This window comes from Peromyscus californicus, unplaced genomic scaffold (genome assembly GCF_007827085.1).
Source record: "Peromyscus californicus insignis strain IS unplaced genomic scaffold, ASM782708v3 Scaffold_5__1_contigs__length_169319896, whole genome shotgun sequence".
NCBI classification, from domain to species: domain Eukaryota; kingdom Metazoa; phylum Chordata; class Mammalia; order Rodentia; family Cricetidae; genus Peromyscus; species Peromyscus californicus.
In genome coordinates, this window is record NW_026294573.1 from 95,007,155 (window position 1) to 95,022,965 (window position 15,811).

At 38.7% G+C, this 15,811-nt stretch overlaps 2 protein-coding genes across 3 annotated transcripts in view; one reads left to right on the plus strand and one right to left on the minus strand.

Moving 5' to 3' along the window:
- LOC128096621 (olfactory receptor 13C8) overlaps positions 1-15,811 on the plus strand; it is a 112,829-nt gene that overhangs the window by 40,340 nt on the left and 56,678 nt on the right. For both annotated transcript variants that reach the window (XM_052716403.1, XM_052716402.1), the window contains exon 3: positions 15,287-15,492. The gene's annotated coding sequence lies outside the window, so the exon portion shown is untranslated. The remainder of the gene's footprint in view (positions 1-15,286; positions 15,493-15,811) is intronic.
- LOC128096624 (olfactory receptor 13D1) lies at positions 6,016-6,954 on the minus strand. Its single transcript, XM_052716408.1, has one exon. It carries the CDS (start codon positions 6,952-6,954, stop codon positions 6,016-6,018), a length of 939 nt encoding a protein of 312 aa, XP_052572368.1.

Below are 15,811 nucleotides of genomic sequence, written 5' to 3' on the forward strand. Positions count from 1 at the left end.
GGGTTTGTAACTGGGTGGGTGTTTACCTTTCTCCTTTGATAGTATTCAAAGTACCATGAACACTAGTCTGTAAGGGTGAAGGCTCTAGCTAGGCACCAGCTCAACCTTTCTGTGTTCAACGAGTTGTGTAGGTGCTGTCTTCAGCAATGGGATCTTACCATCAGTCTGTAGAGAGCCACCAATAACCTTGGCAATACCCTAGCTTGTTTGGGGCTTCCCATGGGACTCCTTTGACCAAGAATTTGATTAGTTGTGACCCATTCTCAGTACTGGAAGCTTCCTTTGGTGACAAAAGATATCCAGTTGGGGCTCTGTCTCTCCTGTTACTTAGTGATTTCATTTAGATCAACTTTGTATTTGTCTATTTTTTAGGAATCTTCTTCTGTATTGGGGTTCCATACCATTTCAAAGGACCTTTAGTTTTATCTGTCCCTCACCATGTTTCCTTCCTAGTCCCTCCTTCCCCACTCCTATTTTATCCTCCCATTCCAGTCCCTCCCTTTTCCATCTATAACTACTTTATTTCCCTTTCCTAGGGAGATGTGAACAAACAGAGATCCACAGCCAGACAATATCCAGAGAGGGGGAGACCTTGGAACATTCAGCCCTAAAAGGAATTTCTTCATCAAATCTATCCCCTGAGACTCAGGAAACTCTGAGGAAGAAGAGGCAGAAAGAGTGTAAGAACCAGAGGGGACTGAGGATTCCAAGGAATCAAAGCCTTCTAAATACAGCACACATGAACTCATAGAGTTAGTGGCAGCATTCATAGGGCCTGTGTGGGTCTGCATCCGATGGTCCTAGAGCTAAAAGGAAAGTGGACACATGCCCCATCCCTAATCTAGAAGCAATACCCAATAGATAGTCACTTGCAAGTGAAAAAATTCTTTTCTCCAAGGGAGTCTCACTGGGGAAAAAACTATTCTTAAGGGTAGGCTGCATGCCCAGCAGTAGATGGCCAACACAACGAACTCAATAGCATCTTTGGAAGTTCTTTGTTTCACAATGTTAGGGCATTTTTTTTTTTACATTACAGGTCCTATGTGTATATATTATGGCTTTTGGTTTTGTGTTTTTGTGGGATTCTTGTGGGTGTGAATGTATGTGTATCAGCTTCTAATATGCATTTCATGTGCTTTTTCTTTGGCTCTTTTTCTTGATTAGTTGTTATATCCTATTCTAATTTGTTTTTGCTTTATTTTATTCTTATTCTTTAGATGCCTTTTTTTTTCTAAGGAGATACAGAAAGGGTGTGGATCTGGATGCAAGAGGAGGTGAGGAAGTGTAGGGGGAGGGGGAAAGTAATCAAAACATATTGTGTGAAAAAATCTATTTTCAATAAAAGAAAAAATAAGATTTATAATTATATCATTTAGAATTCAATTTCTACCTTTCACTCAGTCACAGATAAATTATTCTAAGGACTGTATACCTCACAAATTTTATATATTTCTTCAATAAAATCATGTGCATTCTAAATCTTTCATAAATAAGGGGAGCAAAGATAATGCTGAACATCATGTACCTGCCATCCAGCTTCTGCCTTTCATATTTTACTATATTTATTTAGAGTGATGTTCTCTGTTCCTCCTTTAAGTGTGAGTCATGTTTTGTATGTATTTTAAAGGAAGCTGTAGATGTCATTACCTTTTTTTTCTCATAAGTACTTCATCGTGTCATTCATTACAGTTAAATATTTATAGTTTTCATTTCAATTAGAAAATTACAGGGAAGTGGATATGATCCACCAGCCCTGACCAATAAGGAATCTCCCATTGACAACTGCTTGCAAAGGAAAAATTAATTTTCTTCAACGGAGTTTCACTGAATATATAAACCACACTTAAGGATAGACCCCATACCCAGCAGTAGATGGCCAACACAGAATCAACTCAATGGTGTTTTGTAGGTCTTTTTTTTTTTGTGTGTGTGTAATATTGATTTGTTTGGATATTTTTTTATCTTACTATATATGGCTTATGCTTGCATATTATGGGTTTTGATTTTGTGTTTTTATGGTTGTTTGTATGTGTGTATGTATGTATGTATGTATGTGTATGTGTCATTGTTAAGTTACAGGTTCAGTAAGCTAGTTCAGGGATTATATCTGTATATAACTGGACTGGGTAGACTCTGTTAATCTGTTAGAATCTTCCAATGTCCAGAATGAAGAAAACCATATATGCAACAATGGAATATCATTTTAACTCATGATATTGCTACAGTAGTTGCATGTATTACATGTAATACAGTGACACTCTGCACACTCAAAAATAAATTCTCATAAAAGACAAATATGGGCCAATAGGATGGCTTAATGCATAAAGATGCTTGCCACCAACACTGACAACTTCAGTTCTATACCTAGGAAGGAGAGAACTGACTAATGAAAATGATCTCCTGACCACCACACCTGTGCCACCCTGTACACACACACACACACACACACACACACACACACACACACACACACACACACACAAATAAGTACAATAAAATTATTTCTTAAAAACAAATAGACCATATAAAAAAGTAAAATAGTGATTCAATGAATCATCTGATAGAAGTCCACTTTGTTATAATCGGTGGGGGTTCCAAAGCCCGATAATTCACAGCTCTTCCCCCACTGAACTTTCAGTAAACCAACAGCTGTGTGTGTAGTTAAAGAGAACATGGATCTTTGCACAGTAAGTACTTCAGCTTAACTACATTGCTGTAGAGTTTAAGTGGAGGGAATCAAGGGAGGATGATGACAACACTTGAGGTCAGAGGAGACACTTGGAGAGGCGTGGAGAGCTTGTAGAGATGGGCCAGAGTGAAGGAGTTTTAGAATGACAACTGTCAAGATTGCTCAGGCAATGGAAAAAACCTTATTTTCTTCGGTACAAGAAAGTCAGTCACATGTCGGTTCATCCACTCATCCAGCACACACTGTAGCTGGTTTCTTTTCACTCTTTATTCTTTGGGGGTTCTGCCACCTAGATCTCAAATAAATGCAAGGAGACTTATTCTTACTTATGAATGCCCAGCCTTAGCTTGGCTTGTTTCTAGCCAGATTTTCTTTACTTAAATTGTACCACCTACCTTTTGCCTCTGGCCTTTTACCTTTCTCTGTTCTGTGTGTCTTTCTTTACTTCTTACTCTGTTGCTGGCTGAGTGGCTGTATGGCTGGCCCCTTACATCCTCCTCTTCTTTTCTCACTTCTTCTCCCTCCCCTCTTCCTTTTATTATTTCTGCCTGCCAGCCCTGATTATTTATTTCTCTTGCCTAGCTATTGGCTGTTCAGTTCTTTATTAGACCAGTCAGGTGTTTTAGACAGGCACAGTAACACAGCTTCACAAAGTTAAACAAATGCAACATAAAGGAATGAAACACATCTTTGCATCATTAAACAAATATTCCACAGCATAAATGAATGTAACATCTTAAACTAATATTTCACAACAACACACTTTTTTTAATGGGAGAAAGGGTTTATTTTGGCTCACAGTTCTAGGGTATAACCCATCATGGGAAATCATGGCAACAGCAGCTTACAGTAGCTAGTTACCATTGTCCTCAGTCAGAAAGATGAATGCTCATTCTCAGCTCACTTTCTCCTTTTGATGCAGCCCAAAGATAGATACTACCACTGTTCAAGACAATCCCCTAAAGCATGTGTGGAGGCTCTTATCTCCCAGGTGATTTCTCCCTGTCTGGATACTAATAATTATTTTGTTCTTGTTTATTTTTGTGACAGGTAGTGCAGGGTGACATTGAAGTTAAGATTTGCTTTGACAAATAATATTGGAGGACAAAAATTCCTTGTGCATGTGAATGAGGTGTGTGCATATGTGGTGTATGTGCATGCGTGTGCATTCTCCTGTGCACACGTGGAGGCCACAGGAGGACATGAGGCGTCTTGCTCTCTCTCTCTCTTTCTCTTTCCATCTTAGTCACTTGGGATAGGGTGTCTCATGGAACCTGGAACTAGGCTAGAAGCTAGCAAGGTCCACTAATCACTTGTTCCCACAGCACTGGGGTTACAGCCTCCTGTGAGGCCATATCTGGCTTTTTAAATGGGTGTTGGCATCTGAACTCCGGTCCATGTGTGTTCATGCGGCAAGCACTCTCTTCCACTGAGCCGTCTCTAGCTCTTAGGGAAAAAAATGCTTAACTTGAGAGTTTTCACAGCCCTTGTTCCATAACAGGCCCAGATTTCTCAACTTCTTTAAAATCTATCTTTCTCTAAATTCCTTGCCTTTGCAGGATAGCTTATTTTGCATGAAAAAGATTACCGTGATTAAGGAAGGAGCAGAGGAGAGGTTGAAAACTGTAGGATGATTGGGCAATATGAAATGTTGGAAAGATGTTTTGAAGCAGCTGTGAGCTAAAATGGAATAGGGCTTTTATAAGTACTGCTGTCGTATAGCAGTTTTAAAGAAGCTCAAGTAGGGATGTGAAAAGTGTTTTTGTTTCATTCCAATCATGGTTCTTTCTTTGGTAAGAAGGAACCATGTTGATGCTGGTTTTGTCAGGGTTGTGATGATTATTCCAGTACTCATAACAAGAGGGAGACAATGGGCTGTGTTCTTTCTTTATTTGGCTTTGTATTGAATGAGCACAAATCCTAAGTGTACAGCATGATGCACTTTTCTAACACAGCATACCACTCAAGTTTCACACCAGTCAAGGTGTTTGTAGACTGGCTTTCAATATTTTAAAATGCTTGCTGGTGAGGAAGAGCCAAAATGAAAACTAGATTCCAGGAAAATATAAATATCCCTCAGCAAGTTTTGGGGAGGTGAGTGGACTACTTACATGAATGTGCATGGTCAATGGAGATCAGATTACTATGCTGAAGTTATTGAAGGAAATGTGAGCTGGTGAGGTGGCTCAGCAGGTAAACTTACTTGCTGCCAAGACTGATGGCCTGAATTTGATCCCTAGCGCCCACATGGTGGGAAAGAGAGAACTGACTCCTACAAGTTGTTCTCTGACCTCTACACTTGCTTTATGGCATGCAAGTACACACATACAGAATGAATAAATAAATGTGTTTTTAAAAACCCATGGATGCTGGAATCTTGGGACTAATTTAAATCTTTTAACTTTTTCCTCAAAAATAAGAATGGGGAAAAATAGGAACAAAGAGTTCGCAAGGGGATATTTAGTTAGGAATATACAATTGTAAACAGCAAGAATCCAGTTAAGAATTGGGTAGGTTATTGGCTCATAACCAAAAGAATAATTGTGAATTTTTCTTTAGCCACAGCTGGATCAAGGAGTTAAAGTAACAGTACCAGATGCCTTCTCTTTCCCTCAAACACGCCCCCTTGCCTTTCATTTAGGCCTCTTCTGGATTCTGGCAGAGAATGGGCCTCAGATTCTGTTTCTTTGCCAACCTTAGCAGGAAGAATGCTGCTTTTTCAAACTGAAGCAGCATTTGGGACTGAGTGTGATTCACCTGATGTAGCTGACTTGCTATGTGGAATGACTCACTAGAGTAGAGACGGTCACTTAATTGGCTAGGCCTATGCTCAGTGCTTACCACTATTTCCAGAAGGTGAGGTTAGCCTTTCCCAACACCACATGGGCTCAAAGGAAAATCTAGTAAGTTGTAAGAAGAAAGGATATTTTCTTTTACCATTAGAGGGGATTCTAGACCATAAAATAATGGGTGTTGAGTTAAAAAGTGAATGAAAAGGAGACTAGAAAAAAAGAAGTAGATGATGGATGAAGGGAAACACAAGAAAGAAATGGTACACAGAAAAGGAAGACAAAAATGAGAGAAAAAGAAATAGAGGATGAAATGGAGATAGAAGAAATGAGAGAGATTGAGTTATTGAAAAACTACAAGGGATTGATGAGAAGAGCTGCATACAGCTAGAGAGTCTGCAAATGCTATAATATTCAGAAGGTTTACTTGACATATGTCAAAAAGAATGAGAGTTTCATCCTTGGCCTTTCAAGCAGACTTTGAAAACACAGCATCTTATTTGATCCCAGGCTGAGTATCATATGCCTCAAGACTTTTCATATTTTCTGTAGATACAAACGTTTACTCAAAATTTTCTTCACAGCTTCTTTTACCTCCTTATTCCTCAAGCTGTAGATGATGGGGTTTAGCATTGGAGTCACTACTCCATAAGACAGTCCAATGATTTCATCAGATGCTTTGGTGAGCTTTGACTTGGGTTTCATATACATAAAAAGGGCTGAACCATAGAATAAGGTGACCACAGTTAGGTGGGCGGAACAGGTAGAAAAGGCTTTCTTTCTTCCTTCAGCAGAATTAATTCTCAGGATGGAAGAAAGGATAAAAATATAGGATACAAAAATTAACAGCAGAGGAATAATTAACAAAGCAATACTGGCCACAGTCATAATAAGCACATTCATGGTGATATCTGAGCATATAAGTTTAAGAAGAGCCAGGATCTCACAGGTAAGGTGATCAATGACATTATTACCACAGAAAGGTAACACCATTGTCAAGACTGTTTGCACTAGAGAGTTCAGACAGCCTATGACCCAGGACCACACAGCCATGTGCACATATAACACCTTGTTCATGATTATAGGGTACCTCAATGGATTACAAATGGCTGCATACCTATCATAGGCCATCACAGCCAGGAGGACACACTCTGTGGAGCCCAAGCCAAGGGAGATAACCATTTGCAGAGCACACCCAAGGAAGGAGATGGACTTTCTCTCTGACATAAACATGATAAGCATTTGAGGAATGGATGAAGATGTGTAACAGATGTCCAAAAAAGAGAGGTTCCCGAGAAAGAAGTACATGGGGGTGTGGAGTCGGGAGTCCAGGACACTAATGATAATGAGGAGACTGTTTCCCAGAAGGATTATCAAGTACATGATGAGACAGAGCACAAAGAGGAAAAGTTGGAGTTCTGGATACTGGGAAAGCCCCATGAGAAAGAATTCTGTCACTGCAGAATAATTTCCCATCTTCACATACTTACCTCACCTGTAGAATTCATACAAGGATGTGACTCAAGGAAACTTAGGATTTTGATAGAGATTCATAAAGTAACTTTCACATCCATTATCTTCTTTGGTTCTTAGAAAAGTTCCTAGAATCAGCAATGGCAGAGTTATTATATTTTCCACTAATAATGAAAGAGACAAAGACAGGTAATATTGCTTAGCATCAAATGGCAGCAGAGACATGTAATTGTGCCAGGAAGTGAATGCAATCTCAGGTCAACTTCTTTCAAGTGTGGCCACATAAGTATTTTTATTAATGAATATTTTGAAATAAAGCGATAACCTGTTTTTTTTTTGAGACAGGGTTTCTCTGGGTAGTCTTGGCTGTCCTTGAACTTGCTCTGTAGACCAGGATGACCTCAAACTCAGAAATCCATCTGCCTCTGCCTCCCGAGTGCTGGGATTAGAGGCATGTGCCTCCACGACCAATTAAGTTGTATCCTATTAAAGCTGTGTCAAAAAGTATTATACCTTGCCACCAATTTCGACTATAACCCATTTAAATCACTTCACTTTTTAGAGTTGCAACTAGCTAGGCTAATGTCAGCTAAAGAAATGAGTGAGCCGGGCGGTGGTGGCGCACGCCTTTAATCCCAGCACTCGGGAGGCAGAGCCAGGCGGATCTCTGTGAGTTCGAGGCCAGCCTGGGCTACCAAGTGAGTTCCAGGAGAGGCGCAAAGCTACACGGAGAAACCCTGTCTCGAAAAACCAAAAAAAAAAAAACAAACAAAAAAAAGAAATGAGTGAAGCAAGAATGTTTTGGTAGTCTCTTTTGTGTATTAAATTAGATGGAATCTACTTGATGACATAGTAGGGAGTTGCGATATGTCATTATAAATGAATATAGTATAATAAAATACATATTAAAACAATTTTAAATATATGTTGATAATTAATAAATTATATTTTTAAGTCTAGTTGACTAAGAAGGAAAAAGTCAATTTAATTAAAAAATTTTAGAGGGCCTATATGTGGTGGTACACACATTTAATCTTAGCACTTGGTAGTCAGAGGAGGTTGATTTCTGTGAGTTTGAGGCCAGCCTGGTGTACATATCAATTTCCAGACCAGTCAGGGCTACATAGTGAGACCCTGTCTCAAAAAAATTCTTATTTTAGAAATTAAGGATTAAAGTTATAACAGTAGTATTTTTCTTGGAGCATCTAAACAGTGAGGAGTCTGGAAACCATGAAGTTGGTTCTCAGGAACTTCCAAGCACTGCATACAATTTTGCTCAGCCTGGAATTCACTCTCCTTTAATTGCAATCACCAAGAATTACATTTTTTCCTTTTACAACTTTTCAGTTACCTCAAATTCTCTATTTTTCTCTTCCATTTATTTCCTAGATACACATATTTGCTTTGCCAGATAAGTCAAAATAGCTTTATAAGTACTTAATAATATATATTTTATTTCAATTTTTATATTTTGTGTTTTAAATGACATCACCAAATATTCCATAGTATTTTTGTTTTGGTCTATGAGGCTTTTGTATGTGATGAAACTAATGGCTAATTTTTGAGCACTTTGTTGTAACCTAATTACACTTTCGCAAGCTAATTGAATGCCTTAACTCATTAAGTCCAGCTATAGAGTCAGCCGTCTGAGCCAGCAGACCAGACTATCTCTCACATACTCCTACACTAATTCTCAGCAAGAGACAATTATTAGGAAGAAGTTTCTTCTTGCTGTGTTAAACTTAATAGCAAGCTCCACTTGTTTTACTATTAATCATAAGTGTGATATAGAAGAAAACTCTGCAGGCTAGATTATAGCCTCCTTCTGTAACAGTTTCGCAGTTAGTGGAATTAGTATCATCAAGGACAATGATGTGAGAATCCTCCCTATCTCATTTGCCTCTATCAACCACGCACCTGGAATCCTCCAGCCTCAGTTTTTACTCTGCAAATCAATACACACTTTAGAGTCTTAAGTGCCTTGTTCTTGCTTTTTCTTCCATGTGGCTTATCTTTCTGTTCTGTTCTGTTTACTTATAGTTGTAGCCCTACATCATTAAAACTCAACCTTGTTCCATCTCCCCCATATTCATTTTCTTGGGTGTCTAAACGTGATTACAGACTAATTATAGAAAGGATTGTCCCTGTCACATGTCTTCACTATCACAGCTTCTGTTTTCTGGGCTGTGGTAGAATGGAGGTTTTTCTTCTTCATTTGATCATATCCTTACCCCATATTACACATTTTTCTTTGGCTGCCTTGTATCCAAAGAGCTTAAAGACCTGGATGGAGGGCTTCCTGCATGGCTGATTGAAGGCTAGGGCACTCTCCTCTTCTTATATGGAGCAGGACAGGACAAATGTTTCCTCTCCATTTCCTTTCCACGTCAGTTGTCTTTCTCCTGAGAATATCACCTGGACAGTGATTCTGGCAAAGGTTAAAACAGAAATGATGGCAACCATGTCTTATCACATTAGGAAATACTCTTTTCTCCCCGTACGTAACTTTGCTATCTAGACACATTGGCCACAAGGACTGACTCCCATAAAGGAGCGAGTCCAGGCTGACTTTTTGATTTTTGGAATATAGTTGTGAAGTAAGAAGAGAAAAGAGAAATAAAAGGGAGAATAAAGACAGACTGAATACTTACAGTTTAAAGAAAGTGTGCGAACAGAGCATGTGTATCATGGCAGTGGGACTGTTGAGGAGAAAAGGATGAAGAGTCTGTGGCATCTTTTCTCTGTTCAAAAATGGATCCAGGCAAGGCAAGCTATTATTTTCAGGTAAAGGATGAGCCAGAGAAATGAAAATCAGTAATCTCACAGAACACACTAAAAATTCACCCCAAACACACAAAAGCCTAGTTTGGTTCCTCACTATCCTCCCCCCCTTCCACTTCTGCAATTTCACTCTGCTGTGATGGAGCCAAGGAAGGAGTCCATGGGTAGTGTTTTCCCCATCCAGTGACTTTCATCAGTTTCTCGAAACAGAAATTCTCTTTGTCTTGTGTTGTTGACATTTTGTTTTTGTTTTGCTTTTTCAACACAGGGTTTCTCTGTGTAACAATTCTGCCTGTTCTGGAACTAACTTTGTAGACCAGACTGACTTCGAATTCACAGAGATCTGCCTGCTTCTGTTTCCTGAGTACTGGAGTTAAAGGTGTGCACCACCACCGCCCAGCAGAGATAAAGTCTTAGAAATACAATGTATATGCTACATCATGCAACTCCAAGGTTGTCTTTAGCCCATGCACCAATCACACTTGTCTTACATCCCTTGAACTTAAAAACTCTGAAATCATGACTGTAACTCTTAGTGCTTTGCAAAGACTGTGTTTTGTCTTGTCTTTGTATTTTTAATTACTAACATTTCTTCATGCATGTGCACATGCTATTTTACTAAGATAGAAAACTTTCAGCTCAAGCTGCTTTTTAAAAGCATCTTCATCTCCCATTGTGAATGTGATGCCCTTGTTATGTGCTCTCTTACTCAACACAAACTATGCCACATACACTAGGATTCACAATAGGGTTCTATTGTCAGTATTTGACTTTCAAAATGGACACAGGGTTCAAAATGCTTATGGTAGATATTTATGCTTTTAAGAAAAAAGTAATTCATATGCTATATACTATATATTCATATGAAAATATTATAACTTATTAAACTAAAATAGCCTTTACCTAAATCTGTCAGAGCTGAGACAATTTAATTTGAAGATACACATACAAAGAATATAGGGGACATTAAACCATAGGTTAAAATAATGTCATTTATTTGTATTAATTCACAGAATTCCACATTTACTATAATATATGAGACAAACAGCTAAAAACCCCCAATGGATTGCTATCTAACTAGGTATCAAAGATTATTTGATGACCTACAACATCTTTTTTTGCTGAAAACTTTTGGTAATCTAGACCTAGGAAGACAATCATTAAGATGTTAAAGATGACATTTGTCAAACTGTTAGTCACCAGAATTTCAAATGATGAGATGCTGGAGGTGTGTTCCTAATATTAATTAGAATTTTATTATTAATTAACATTTCCATCAAAACATCTAATAATAGAATAAACAAAAATAGATAAAATGCATGTGCAATTATTGTTTTAAGTTAAACTATATTTTAATTAACTTTTATAAATTTTCCTTCAGGATACAGAGATCTTTCAGGTGAAGGTCATGGTGTGACAAGAAAAAAGACATAGTGTCATGTACATCACCCATGAAAATTGTCATCTTAGGGGCTGGAGAGATGGCTCAGTGGTTGGGAATGCTGGCTGCTCGTCCAAGTCCCAGCACCCACATGGCAGCTCACAACTGTCTATAACTCCTGTTCCAGGGGATCTGACACTCTCTCACAGATATGCATGCAGGCAGAACACCAATGTACATAAAATACAAATAAATAAATTATATTTAAAAAAGAAAATTGTCGTCTTAGAGGAGAGTTAAAGACAATGGAGGACAATGCTCATGATAAATAAAAATTAAACTTCCTGACACTATACATGATGATGATTTCATATACATGTCTAGAGAAGTTGATATTTTTTAATCCATAATGTAGGACTTGAGGTATTAATAATCTAATCTTATTTTCCAAGTAAATTTTAGTAAACCTTATTTTACTATTATAAACATCAGAAAGGCCAGTTTCAAATTTCGTCAGAGGAAACTCCAGAACACTGATGTGAGTTTTCTTTAAAGGCCAAGTAGGAAACAAACCAGAAAAGTGGGAGAAAACTGGAGGAAGACTCTATGCTACTTCTTATAATGTAGATGAATACAATGCCTTTTGATGTTCTGATTTTGGTTGATAAAACTCATATAAATACCACTACCAACAGACAGATCTATACAACTTCAATTAGTTTAGCAGTGCAGCAAAGCTACACTGTAACGACCCAACAATGACACACACACACACACACACACACACACACACACACACACACACACACACAGAGAGAGAGAGAGAGAGAGAGAGAGAGAGAGAGAGAGAGAGAGAGAGAGAGAGTGAGAGAGTGAGAGTACAGGGGTTAGGAAGGAGTGTGGGGCAACACCCAGGGCATTGTTACCTCTGCTCGTCTTGCTCTTCTTTCTGTTGTAGGTAACATTTTGGTTCCTGGTCCTTCTGGCTGTGTTGATCTGCCTCTAAAGGCTTGGTGGGAGATTGGTCCTTATTATTGTGCATCAGCAAAGGAAGAAAAACAAAATGTGGATCATGAAACACTCCCCTACCACCCCGCCGCCTTTTTACCATCAAGAAAGAGCAGTGCATTGTTTGTAAAGGATATTGTCCACTCAGGTTCTGACTGTAGCCCAAGGAAGGAATCATTGAACAATTTACCACCCACTTGCCCTGGACAGTTTCTTTAGGAGAACATATGCAGTACTGATGATGACATTTGTTTCCTTCTTCATCCGGTTTTCCAACTGTTTAGAAAGTGCCCTTGTTCTTGACAAGAAAGATGTTTATCTAAACAAAGAGTTGTAGGAGCTCTAAAAGGAGTTGATAGTAAACAGCACTGGGGAAGGTAAAATTAATGTTGGTTTCTTTTTTACAGAATTATTATTCTACTCTTCTTACTACCGCCATCATGTGGATACAGAGTGAATTCTTTCATTGCTCAGAATGCAGTGGAAGCTTCATTCACTTACCTTCTGGACTCTTCCTCTGAGCAAGGGCTTAGTTGTAGGATTGATTAGAACAAGCAGTCCCTCAAATTACTTCTAGGCTGCAGCTATAGCAGCTACTGTGACTAGTATTCTTACCTCCTGTTCTGTTGATAAGATGTTTTTATGGGATACTCTGTTGCTCAAGAGGAGTTGTTTTGGGGACAAGAGATTTTATAAAGTGTTGACTCTGGTTTCTCAGCTGCATAAACCTTGCACAGTACTTAACTCACACATTGTAGAGAGAATAACAGTGCCTGAATTGTAGGGTTATCATGAGGATACACAACACCCAAAAGATCTTGATAGAGAGGGTGTACAATATATAGTATGTTTAATTCCTAGGCTACCATCCTTTCATCTTCTAAAGTAAGCAGAAGCCAATTTAAAATTATATTCACAAGTAACAAGGCCATTCCTTCATGAATTAATTTCCTATTTCATTAACAATTTTTTTCAAATAAAATAAATTATTCTGGATTCTGATTTCCTATATCATCTTTACTTTGTGAAAAGAACTCTTTACAACTCTGTTCTAATCTGCCTAATTTAAGTAACAATATAGGGTTCTCAGGTTATCCACATATAATAGATTACATGGTTGATTGGGACTACAACCTTCAATTAAGGAAGACATCGTAGATATGAGCATAGACATTCTGTCCAACATGCACTTTCTCTAGTGCATCGTTAAAATGCTCTTTACACCCTGAAGTATGACAGCATGGTGACTGTATACTGAGGCATGAAAACAAGTATGAAATCACGATGACTCTTCCTAGTCACACAGATTGAACTAGAGCTATCTTCTCTCTGAGCTACAGTTAGTTGGTAGAACCCTGGCATAAGTAATCAATGACCCCAAAAGACTGGTAGTGTGTGTGTGTGTGTGTGTGTGTGTGTGTGTGTGTGTGTGTGTTTGTGTGTGTGTGTGTGTTGGACTGCTCCTACCCCCAGAAAAACTTCCTATTGAAAATTTGAGTCAATGTGTCAATCTGTCACCTAACTACTCTCTAACCTCTGGGCACCAGGTATTTCCAGGGGACCTCGATGTGCCTCTGGAAGCCAATTTAAATACATCTTTGTTTCCTCTAAGAGATCCTATAATCCCACAAGTGATTTAAAGTTGAGTATTTCCATCTTCCTACAGGTAACAACTTTTAGAATATTAAGGACAATGTTTCCAAGACCTAATTTATCTACCTCATTAAATAGCAATTTTTCTTTCTTCTTTCAATGTTTTTCCCTGATTATAGAGATAATATTTTTTATTGTCGAATATTGCAACATCCAGGAAAGGACAGAGGTGGAGATGAAGAGTGAAAAATTCTATAATTTCCGATAAAACTATTGACATTTTGGTAGATTTTCATGTGTATACTTCATATAGTAGCTGGCTTCCCAGTGCTAAGACAAAATAGAGGTGGAAATCATTCTAAAGGAGGAAAGACTTTTCATGGCTCAGAGTTTGGGAGTGTTTTCTATAAAGGGTCCCAAACCTTGGGCCTTGGGTCCAATTACTTCTGGCATGAGGTGAGGCTGAACATCATGGTGGGAAGCAAAAGCAGAACATAGATGCTCACCTCATGGTAGCTGAGAAAGAGGAGAGAGAGAGACAGAGAGACAGAGAGAGACAGAGACAGAGATAGAGACAGAGACAGAGAGAGACAGAGACAGAGATAGAGACAGAGACAGAGAGAGACAGAGAGACAGAGACAGAGACAGAGAGACAGAGAGAGTCTTATGAGACTTTTCAAAAGCTCCTCTTTAGTGACCTACTTCCTCCAATTAGGCTCCACTTCCTTATAGACCATTCAACTATGGACTCACCAGTACACTAATGAAGCTAGCACTCTCATTAGTCAAGCCCATTGCAATAACCCTATCAGCTAGGCACTAGGATGTCAACACATGAGACTTAGGGGACATTTTATATCCAAATAGGTCCTGGACTGGAGAGATAGTCCAGTGTCTAAGACCATTCACTGTTTTTGCAGAGAGTCTATGATTGGTCCCCAGTACCCACGTGGTAGCTCATAACCTTAATTCCAGTTTCTGGGAAGTCAGTGCCTTCTTCTGTGCTCCATGAGCAGTAGGCATTCATAGGGTACATATACATACATGCAGGCAAAACACTCATACACATAAAATAAATAAATCTAAAAGTTAAAAAGATTGCATAGGCCCTGAACATGTACTGACTTTTGTCTTGTCATTGTTTCCTATATAACACAGTGTAACAACATATATAGCATCTACATTGTATAAACTATACAAGTAACCCAGAAGTAATTTCATGCTTATGTGAGGATGTGCATAGGCTATATGCAATTTCCACAACATTTTATATAAAGGATACAAACAGATTTTGGTATCTGCTTGGTGTTTTGGAACCAATAGTTATTCTTATAATTTCTTATTTATATAAAAAGAGTGTAACTCAGGAATGGTAGGTAGAAGAGATGTGTAGAGGAAAGGTGTGAGGGAAGGGCACCTTGGGGCCTCCATGAACTTTTTTGTAGGTATGTCACATTCCATATGTTCAGCCACTCAGAAGTTCTCCAAAGCCTATTCTTTGGGTTTTTATGGAAGCTTGATTGTGAAGGAGTACTTGATTAAAGAATTGGTTCTGTTTATGTCTTTCCTCAGGACAATGAGGTTCCTCTTTGGATTCCTGAGTTCTGTGTGCTCTCTGTGGCTGCTGCTGAAGCCCAACATGGCAGAGACCTATTGGGCCTTCATGAAAAACTCTCCCCTTCTGATGACAATGGGGATTGAGAGCCCAATATGGCCAGCCTTGGCAAGCATTAACATAAGCCTAGGAACTGTAGCCATGCGGTTGGGTTCTACAGAAGGTAATGTATGGTAACTGCTTTTTCAAGTATGTTTGAGAACGTGTCACCCAGACACCTTAGAAAATAAGGATAACCCTGAAGGTCACTGACCTCCATTTGTTAACAGTAGCATGCCAACTAAGCCTTTTCATTTTCACAATCCTCTTCAAGCTGGTGTAGTATCTACTTTTCAGGAGTGGCTCTGTGCAGAATTTATTGGCCTCCTGAAATTCATTTAGCCCCCTTTGAAGATACCTTAAAATTTATGAGCCTGAATGTAGTCATTATGAGACCATTAGTTATACTCCTTGTGAGTTGCCTGTTTTTTCTTTATGGTTCT

Bases quoted from the DNA above. Each gene is read 5' to 3' on its own strand.
- LOC128096624 (XM_052716408.1), bottom strand. From the start codon at position 6,954: ATGGGAAATTATTCTGCAGTGACAGAATTCTTTCTCATGGGGCTTTCC.